The sequence below is a fragment of the Larimichthys crocea genome, chromosome II, assembly GCF_000972845.2.
Source record: "Larimichthys crocea isolate SSNF chromosome II, L_crocea_2.0, whole genome shotgun sequence".
Classification (NCBI taxonomy): Eukaryota; Metazoa; Chordata; class Actinopteri; family Sciaenidae; genus Larimichthys; species Larimichthys crocea.
Window position 1 is genome coordinate 13,092,649 of NC_040012.1, and position 10,197 is coordinate 13,102,845.

The 10,197-nt window shown below is 40.6% G+C and overlaps 1 protein-coding gene across 1 annotated transcript; it reads right to left on the reverse strand.

The window, feature by feature from the left end:
- Positions 1-4,343: 4,343 nt before the first annotated feature.
- LOC104918310 (histamine H3 receptor) lies at positions 4,344-8,899 on the reverse strand. Its single transcript, XM_010730020.3, has 3 exons — positions 8,673-8,899; positions 7,806-7,972; positions 4,344-5,202 (listed from the first exon to the last, which is right to left on the reverse strand). Exons 1-3 carry the CDS (start codon positions 8,809-8,811, stop codon positions 4,450-4,452), a joined length of 1,059 nt encoding a protein of 352 aa, XP_010728322.2. The 5' UTR covers positions 8,812-8,899; the 3' UTR covers positions 4,344-4,449.
- Between the last annotated feature and the right edge of the window lie 1,298 nt (positions 8,900-10,197).

A 10,197-nucleotide genomic window follows, 5' to 3' on the forward strand; every position in this document is an offset into this window, starting at 1 on the left:
ATGGGCCTGGTTATGTAAACATGCTCCCTTTATTCTCTATGTATATTTCATGTAATTATCACTTTTTGTAGCGCTTCCCCCCTGAGATTCGTAGAGGCAAGAAGTTACTAGGGGAATGTCATTAGAAGAGACTATTGTTACAGTGCTGCTATGAAACTGCACAAGGAAAAAGGCAACATTCCCATCCTGGTGAAACCCTTTATCTATATTTGACTTCGTCATATAAAAATCATCAGCGTCTTGTTACAGGGTATCTGCAGCTGAGACTAAAACTCATGGACCCTTTCTCTGCAGTTGCCCATCTTTATTAAAAGCAAGAAACACGCTGACGAAATCATTCAACAGCATGTTCTTCTCCTTCCAGCATGCGTCTGATCGAGATACCAGGAAATTCACAAATGATTTACAGGTTTGCAAAAACCTTGATGCCTCGCGCTCAGCCCGCCCATGTATCCATCTGTTAGAAAAGCTGAAGATCTGGAGTGAACTGGAATCCATCAGCAGCAGAGACCAGTGACTGGTGCTTGAAGGCCTGGGTGCCAGCTGACGGAAGCCGCTAATTAAGAGGGCTGGGGAGCCAGTGGGGTGCCTTATGAAACAGGGGCACCTGGGTTTCACAAGAGGGGGCCGGGTATCCATCGCAACTCATCTGTGTTTCCCAGGGAAGACTAAAGTCCGTTCCAGCGCTATGCCACGTAGCACTTTTTCACTCGAGTGTAATGTCAAATACGGCTCACACAAAAGCCCTCCTCCCCGTGTGCCCTCTCTGTAGCTTGTTTGCCATCACAGAGGGAGATGTTATTGCATGGCATGATGAAATATGTCAAGGTGCATTTCATTCAAACCGAATGCACTTCAACATAGATACAAAAAGAAACAGCTTAAATACACGTCTAATGTAAATAATATGCCACACACACACACACTCACACTCACAAGATCTAGGCTCCCACATGCATAAATCAATGTCCCTATTCTTTCTATTGTATGTTGAGTCTTCTTTGCTGTAGGGTCAAAATGTCTCCAAGTAATCTAACTAGCTCTGACTTAAGGGACAATATAAGGTCTGCGATGAGTTCTGTCATTACTGTTTTACCCACCACAGGCTGATACAGCTCTCGACCACCACTGAACCTGCCATATTGCTATCCAACCTGACCCCACAGATGCAGTAAACCTAAGTGAACCACAGTTTCGAAAGTCGACAGCAATAACCACTGCAGAATTGCTTTTAATCAACGTCTGAAATGAGGGTGACTTGAAGCGTCGCCCCATGCTGATTAAATGTAATTGTTTAATTGCCAAGTGCTGGGAACCCATCCTAAGAGGATTCCAATGGAATTATTTAATCTCTAGTCAGGAAGTACACTGCAGGAAAAAGGCAGAGGGAAAAACGGAAGAACGGAAAAGGCAAAAAATCAAGCAGAAATAGTCTGTTTTTCTTTTTGAGTATGTCCCTCATGAAATATTAACTGTGGTTTACATTTGGTTAGCTGAGAAAGTGAACAGCCTACAAATGTACACTAAGTGATACTACAACTTCAAAAGGGGTCACAGCTTTGACCTGTGTCTGCAGACTAAAGTGGTTTGGTCTTCTCTGTTGGTTTACTTTTGCATTCCAGATTAACTTTAAGATATTAGCGCAGCATGTTGGTCGTCTTGTTGCAGAGAGTACTCACATGTGAAAATGCCTTCTGTGTTTTTCCTGCCAAGCATTACAGTGGCTTCATTCCACATCTGTCCCTTTTTATTTATCTACAGACCAAGGTGTTTAAAAACAAGATGTCAGCATTACATCATCCTAACAAAGAGTCTCTAAGACTTTAACTATTCAGTGATTCTCATGGTGAAGTTATATAGCACCCCCCCCCATCCCCTCTGATCACCGACTGGGTCTCTGCTAATGGGGCTCTATAAACTTAAGGGGCACAGGTGTACTCCATTTGGGGTCACAGCTTTTAGATACATTGCTTGGGGTCACAGACATCCAAACCCTCCATTAACACATTGAACAAGATTGAAAGGACACACACGCACCTTTGCATGCACACATAATTAAAATCTCTCATCTGTATTTTTCAATGCCGCATACCCCTCCAAGACCAATTTAAACTGGCATGATCCCCAACGCAGCCCAAGTCTGTTAGCCAATTGGTTTGGCACACATGGCATGACATTTCAATCTATCAACAATATCGATAGCAGTAGTTCTCCTAATATAACTGCACACAGTGAGAGTGCTCCACACAGTGATACGGCTCTTGCTGTCGCATTTAGATACACAGGGAGTAAACCCAGGCTAGCCATTCTGCTGATAAATGCAGTTCTGTCACCCCATGGGAAATGTGCTTGCATCCCTCTGGTCAAAAGTGTGCTTCAGTCCCCCACCCCCCCCCCCCCCCTCCCCGTTTCCACGCCACAGGCAGAGAGGGGAGTGAGGGGGGGAGGACAGTCCTGTTCCCTGCAGCTGTGCCCTTATTCCCAGCACCTGACCAGGGGCCCAGATGTGCACATGGGCAACAGCAACAATTTGAGCAATGTAAGTCCCTTGTGGGACCCAGGCACCTGCAAATGTAACCCCACTATCTAACATGATGGCGTAATTACACGTCTAATAAGTCTACATCTGGAAAGAACTCATTTAATATATCAAATCAAACCTACCTAGACTAGGGAACAATACAAAAATTGTTCTGCACTCTCAGCATTTCATCTGCACATCAAACAAAATCCACTCTGCACTTGGCACTGACCCAATTAGCCATCAGGTAGACGACAACTACAGGGCACAATGTTGCTATTTTAAATGCATCATGCAGCTGAATTTAATCATTTATTTTAGATTTTATATGAAGGTAATCAACCAGTAATAGAGATTTGTTTATTTTTGAAAAACCTTAAATTGAACATGCTGAAAATAAACACAAACATTGATTATTTGTTGTTGTTTTTTTTATGATGCATCTAAACATTTAAAGTTTTACTATTAAACTATTTTAATATTTAAGTTACACAAACACAAAAATATATAACATAACAGCACCTTGAAACATTTTGCTGAAGTATAGAACATGCTGTATCTGATCAAGTTTTGCAATTACAAGTGACAATATGTGATTTACTGTGAGTAAAAAAAGCACCATCCAGTTTCGTAGACCTACGACTGTAAGATTACATTCCTCTGTTACAATTTGAACCAGTCACTGGTGCAAAAAAAAAAAAAATAATAATAATAAAGCCTGTATTTAAAAATGACAATTCAAACACAAACAATTAAAAGACAGGTAATCAAAACCGTGGCCAATCTCAAAGACTCACTTCATACGCTGAAGAATCTCAAGAAGAGCACACACAGGAAGCAGTAAAGGTTAATGGTGACATCTAGTGGTAAATAAATATACTGTATTGTAAACACATTAAACAAGTCCAAATGCTTTCTGTAAAACAAATTCAGAATAAATAATGATAATAATAATGACCAGTGGTGGTGACACGGCTATGGGGTGTTTCAGTACCAATAATCACTAATAACGTAATAACAGTCAAAAATAAAGATGAATGTTTACTTTTGTTTTGCCACAGTGCAGTAAACAACAACATTTATTTGTTTTCAAATGTGCAGTGTGTTGATACAGTGTGTAATCCATCTATTATATAAGAATGCACCCCAATACATTTATACTTAATGGCACTTTGTGTTTTCATCACTGTGCTTCTGTAATATTAACAGTAATAAACTCTCAGCTAACAGCAGAGGGTGATAGTGATCTGTTTTACTTTACGGCTCAAGCAAAGATGTCACAGTGAGGGCGACACTCGTCTTTTTTATGAACATAAATCCTCCATGTGATGCGTGTAAAAGAGACAAGCCGCATAACATAAAGAACAAGACAACATAATTGCCTCGCAGCTTGTATGGCACTCATTCAAGACAAATATTAAATCTAGTTACGTTTCATTTTCTACATTATGTCTATCACATAACCACAGAAATGGACAATGGATGTGTCAAAGAACGTGGCAATTAGTCAAGGAAAATGCATTTCTTATACCTTATTTCTAAAGATACATACAGTACATAAGCCACAACTGGCAGATCTCATTATTGGACTGTCTGCATTGTGTTTTTTCACTCTGGCATTTGCCCAGTTCTTATAGCATGTGAAAACTCTATTATATGAATTATCACAATACTTTTGTTGGTACACTTTCAGGCTGGAGACTTATTTCCCTGTCCATGATGAATGTTTAGTACATAGATGTGAACACAGTGAAGTGTACTATACCAACCTTACCAACCTTACAACAAACATCTATACATATGACAAACCGTGGTGTACAGTTTAACTTCCTCTGCTAAAACTGTAGAATTTATGGGTTAGAAGTGAATATTTCCATCCATAGTTTTGGCACATTGTTCACCCCCATCCATCCATGGGTATCCACTTGTCACTGGCCAGCTCGAAGAACAGATGATGGGGGAGTAGTATGCCGCCTTGGGCAGAGAATCTTGCTAAAGGCCCTGCGGAAACTACTGTGGCAAAGTGGGTAGAGGAATGGGTTAATAGCAGAGTTGAGCCACAGGAGCCAGAAGGTGACCTCGTACCAGTGATGCTGGATGCACCGCCCTCTGCAGGCAGCACGGATGATCATCAGTAGGGTGTACGGTGCCCAGCAGATGGCAAACACACACACTATGATGGCCAGGGACTTAGCAATTTTCTTATCCCTGGACAGACGGCTAGGCTGGGCAGCCCTGCTGGTTGAGGGATCTAGTTTACCCAAAGTGGGAGAGGAGGTGTGGGAGTGAATAGAGCCTCTTACAGCCAGTTTCATCCCAAAACCCAAGTTGTGGGACAGTGGGATACCTTCCCCCTGGGCAGATGCAGGTTCGCTCAGTTGAAGGTGGAGCTGGGCCTCCCTGCTGTTGAGCCTCCTCCTGCGTATGCTGAGGTAAATGCTGAGGTTGAAGAAAGCCACTGAGATGAAAGGAGAGAAAAACTCCAGCATAGAGGCACTCAGCAGGAAGTACCAAGAGTAATAGAACTCTGCAAAGCACTCATCCTTTGGCACGCGGCTCCTGCCCACCACCAGCTCCCAGCATATGATAGCTGGGCCGTACAGGACAAAGGCTAGCACCCAGACAGCAATCATCTTGATTATGGCTTGATGAGTCATGGTCTGTCTGGCACGATAACTTACCTGCAGTAAATACAAGTGTAAATCAGAAAATATACTTTGAGTAATATGTCGGCTTAATTTTATGTGGAATTGCTGCATCCTACCATTATTGTAGAAATAGTTAAAGGGCAAAATTACAGTTTATTCTCCTAACATACACTGTGTCTGTGGTCATAAAAAGATAGGCGATGTTCATTTAACAGCAGTGATGGAAGAGGTTTGATCCAAGACTTTTAAACACAGATGATCAGTGTTGAACAGTGAAACGCTTCAAACCTGGGGACAATTTTACAATATAATCAAGTATCAATAGTCAAATCAAGTAATAATCACATGTTTGTGAAATGAATGAACATTTTGATGGAGAAACATAATATATGGACCATTATTTTCAACATCTTGACATTGTACACAGCAGAAAAGTGCTTGAATGAGAATTAAAGCAACATTATGTAACTTTTCTACCATAAAATAACAGTATCACTACAGTATCATTTTGATGCTATATTGACTTATAGTAGGGTGAATGATGCCTTTGTCATTCCCACTATGCATCCGTTATTGGAATATGTAACTTTGGACACCAGACTGGGGGACAGAAAGCTTTATTTGTTCTTAAAGTAAGTTTAAGTAACTACTAGTCAGCTCAGTCCATGCTGCCCCCACTGGGAGCTTAAAGCATCATGGGAGTGTTTGAATTCACACCAGCAAAAGAGCCTTGGACCGCCGGGAGGAGGAGGTTTTCAGGTCCGGGGCGAGAGGGAGCCAGTCGGGAATGCTGACAGGGAGCAGAGGCTGTATCGTGCCAGAAATGGAGCAAGTGGGCAATGTAACCAGACTCAGCAGCCTCTGTGGACATAACAGAGGGTAAGAGACCCAAGAGGACGTTGATGGAGGAAGATAAGAGGAGAAAAGGAGAAAGTGACCGTGCAAGAGTAAATCTCAGACTGGCTTTTAGTTGCTGGCAAGAGCTTTGTGAAATAAAAGGCTGGAAGATGACAGACACAGAGCTGGGCTTCTTACTGTTGGACTGGAGAGTAATATTAGCAGACTACCATGTCTGGTGTTGTTACACTTGTTTGATGCTTACATGTCTTACATAATGTTGCTTTTTCTCATGACCCTTGTCAATTAGTGTCAAATCCTACGTCCCCGTCCATGTTCTTGTTGAACAAGGGGCGTACTTTACGCCGTCTCCTGCTCTGAAGATGTGCCCTGGTCCTGAATGACAAAAGATTAACTGCAGTTCATCTTCAAAAGAGATGAAAAATGGTTCCACTTATGTTTGTATAAATTAATTGGTATACAGTACTTCTTCTTCTTCACTCAGCGGAGAAGCATCTGGTGTGCTCATAAATCCAATCTGAGATTTTTGCATTATCGCTTCAAATTGTTAGATTCCTCCTGAGAGCTTCTTGGAAGATTCTTCGCTCACCCTTATAATCATACCTTACACAAAACAGGTATCTCTCTAATACTGTGCAGTTAGCATTTCGTTAATGTGCTGACATTTCATCTAAGGTGCCAAATGTATGCATCTAATCTGACCCCATCTTTTCTTTTAAAAGACAAACTTTGTCCTGGGGCTGTTGACGACCCTTTGTCCTTCAATGTTCAGAGAGAAATGCTTTTAGGAAAATGCTACTTGGCTGCCGGTGGCCTGTTTCTGCTATGATTGATCTCTCTAGGTCGGAAGGACCATTGCACCGAAGAGAATCTCTATGATCAAAGCTAGCTAATTAAAGAAGAGGCTCTCTCTCTCTCTGGTGTTATTTGTATTCATTGCTCTGATGTTAAGTGTTTGCTTGTGAAAGGAAACAGAACACTCTCTTTGTCCACTATGCCAAGCCTCATCCCACCTTTGAGTTAACACACATGTGTATAGGATACAGTCAGTCGGCTAATGCACAGAGAAGCACCAACAGAAGGTTAAGTGGGCCTAACAGCAGCCAAGGTATAAATATATGCTAAGTACTAGATATGAGCCAAGACATATAAAAATCTGCATTATTGACACCACACAAGTGTATTTCAGAAAAACAAAGCAGTAGCCAGAAGGAGATGAAATTATATTAAACTGCTGGTGGAAAATTAAAAGTATTTAATTTTAGTTATCTAATATTAGCTTTTTGACAGACTTGTGTTGTTTTATACATTTTTTTTTTCTGAAGCTCTGTCTGTCCCAAAGTCGAAATGTGACTTTTTTTATGTTCGTCAAGGGGAAGGGCTATAATTAGGGGTGGCACTGGGCCTGAATGGGTCAGGAATGATTAACCTCTGCAGATGGGCACATTTGGGAGAATGAGGTGCCACTGCCCCTACCAATGACCTGGGAGACTCACCAGTCAGAAATTAAGCCACACACCACAAGCAGTGAACATTTGTATTGCTACAAGGAAGAAAGGACTTTAAAGATTTAAACACTTTGAGAACTTCACTCAAACGTGGGGGGAAAAAAATGACCCCAAGCTTAGACTTAACTCTGAACATATTTTAGGATACCTTCAACATTTTAGATTCTTGCACACATTTGGCAGGCTAGTGTTTCTGTGTGTCAATCAATCCTAAATTCACTCTGATGGCTCTGCACATCACAGATGTGAGGCACAAGATGTTCCACTCACTGCTCTGGTGACTGACAGGAAGCGGTCGTAGCTGATGAGGACGATGTTGAAGACAGATGCAGAACAAAGCAGGTAGTCCATGACCAGCCATAGCTTACACAGTCGTCGACCCAGAGTCCACCTGCCTGTGAGGATGTAAGGGATGTAGACTGGGATGCAGAATGCCCCTACAGAAACAGAAAGGCTCAACATTAAGCATTTATAATCAGTATATCAACATTTAGTCATGGTTCATAACACACTTAATGCAGTATAATGTAAGCATATATACGTATGTTTTAATAGAGGCTGGTGTATGAACAAAAAATCAATGGCATTATAGTAAAACACAGTTGTAATGACATGAAACTTCATAGGAGAAGTTATAACTGTTGCTGAAAACGCTGCCCATTAAAAAAATACAAAAATAAAAAATAATACGTTTCTTATGATAACATTATTATGTACCATTTATTCAATATTTATATTATGCTTATGATTGTCAATTCAGGGGCAAATTTAAGTAAAGTGTCACCATAAAATAATTTAATTTTTGACCTTTCAGAACTTTAAAAGCAGGAAGTTGACAAATAGTGATGAGTGAAAGTGTGAAAGAACAAATCATAAAGGGATTGCATAAATCAGGAAATGACACTGCAAAATAATATAAAAAAATGTGTCAAGTATTCAAATTATTTATTGGATGGTCCCATTGGCTACTAATTTAAATGCAGCTACAGAGACATTGACAGGAATATATCAAATATATGTGAAGGATTTCAAAACTTCAAAACCCATCATGGACAGATATCATAGCCGAGAAAACTGACTTTATGACAGAAATAATAGTGTCCAATATTTAAATAAGATGACTAAGGTTTGACTTACCTACAAGAAAATCTGATATTGCCAAATTCAGGAAGTAGTAATTACACTGTCTCCTCAAACTCTTGTCCACTTTAAAAGCCAAAATAACCAGTGCGTTACCCAAAACTATCACAACAACCAAAGTCACCATCATCATCATCAAAATAACAAATATGGGTCCTGAAAACACGAAGCTGCTCTGGATTCTAGTTGAGGCATTGCCAAAATAGTATCGACTGGAGTTTGAATCAGTTTCTTCCTCCGACATGATCCTGATATATGAGCCGATGAACGACGCTGTAGTTAAATCCTCAACAGACAGGCGCGGGAATTCATAAACCAGCAACAGGTGCCAGGCGAAAAGACAGTGAATCCAACAAGCCCCATATATCCTCTGAAAGCGTCGCTTTCCTGTTCAAACTGAGCACAATGTGCCAGAATATCCACGAGAGAGCGCACAATGCCTCTCCACAAAACGCTGTCCGGACACTCCGTAAATTACGCACACAGATAAAGCCTTTTGTAATGAGATTTTTTCTCCAAGCAATTGAAAATTGTTTTTACATATTCCATGTAGTGCCAGGTTGTGATTTAATTGTGTTTTTTTATGGCAGAATAAGCTTCATATCATATTTAAGTAATTATCTACACCAAGAAATAGTGTGGTGTTCATTCAGTGGATTTTGGAAGCACAGCACACCTGGTAACTGTCTGAAATATAAACTGAGATATGTGCTTTTAAATAATTTGGCTGACGTCAAACAGTCTTTTTTTCTTTTTCTTTTTTCTCTTTCAAGCTGTGACTCAACTCCAGTCTCCAGTCAGATATTTCCCCTGCTGGAATACAGTCATCGACCTCATATTTGATGCATAAGCACACCACCACCCCACTCAGTTGTGCATGTGTGATGACCCTTACCTCATCCCACACTGTACAAGGTATCAGGAACATTACCTTGCAGCTATAAACAAACAACTGCTACCCTGTGTTTTTTTTATTATTATTATTTCAAGGCTATATTTCTTGTTTCTACAAAGTTGGACATCCAAGGTCTACACCCAACAACAGTTATATGATTTATATCTTGCGTTAGAGATATTGTATCCTATAATAAATCTCATATTTTTGTTAGCACACTCCCCTTTTTTTTCCCTCCCTCGCTGCCCAACAGCCAGTACCTTCAATCAGACTGATATACAAAGCTGTGCAAGCCAGCAGCAGCATGATGGACAAAAGAGACACACACGAGATGTCTGACTAAAGCCTTCATTAACACACCTTCTGAGATTAAGCGTTTTTCCAGTTGTAATTAAATATTCAGTATTCTTGCCTGTGGCACCTCAAAGTGCAGTATTTGGGAATTTGTATATTTCATGTACCTGTTTAGTAACTTGTGTGTGTGTGTGTGTGTGTGTGTGTGTGTGTGTGTCTATAACATCCCTCTGGCATAGAGTGGAAGAAGCTGTAGGCCTTAATTGCATTCTGATACTATCCTGTCAGTCCCCCAGCTGTGGTCCAAGAAAAATGAGAAACACTACAGAACAG

Excerpts from the sequence above, each read along its gene's own strand:
- LOC104918310 (XM_010730020.3), bottom strand. The coding sequence starts at position 8,811 with ATGATGATGATGGTGACTTTGGTTGTTGTGATAGTTTTGGGTAACGCA. Across the intron at positions 7,973-8,672 it reads AATATCAGATTTTCTTGTAG|GGGCATTCTGCATCCCAGTC; the intron begins GTAAGTCAAACC and ends CTGTTTCTGTAG. Across the intron at positions 5,203-7,805 it reads TCCTGTCAGTCACCAGAGCA|GTAAGTTATCGTGCCAGACA; the intron begins GTGAGTGGAACA and ends TATTTACTGCAG.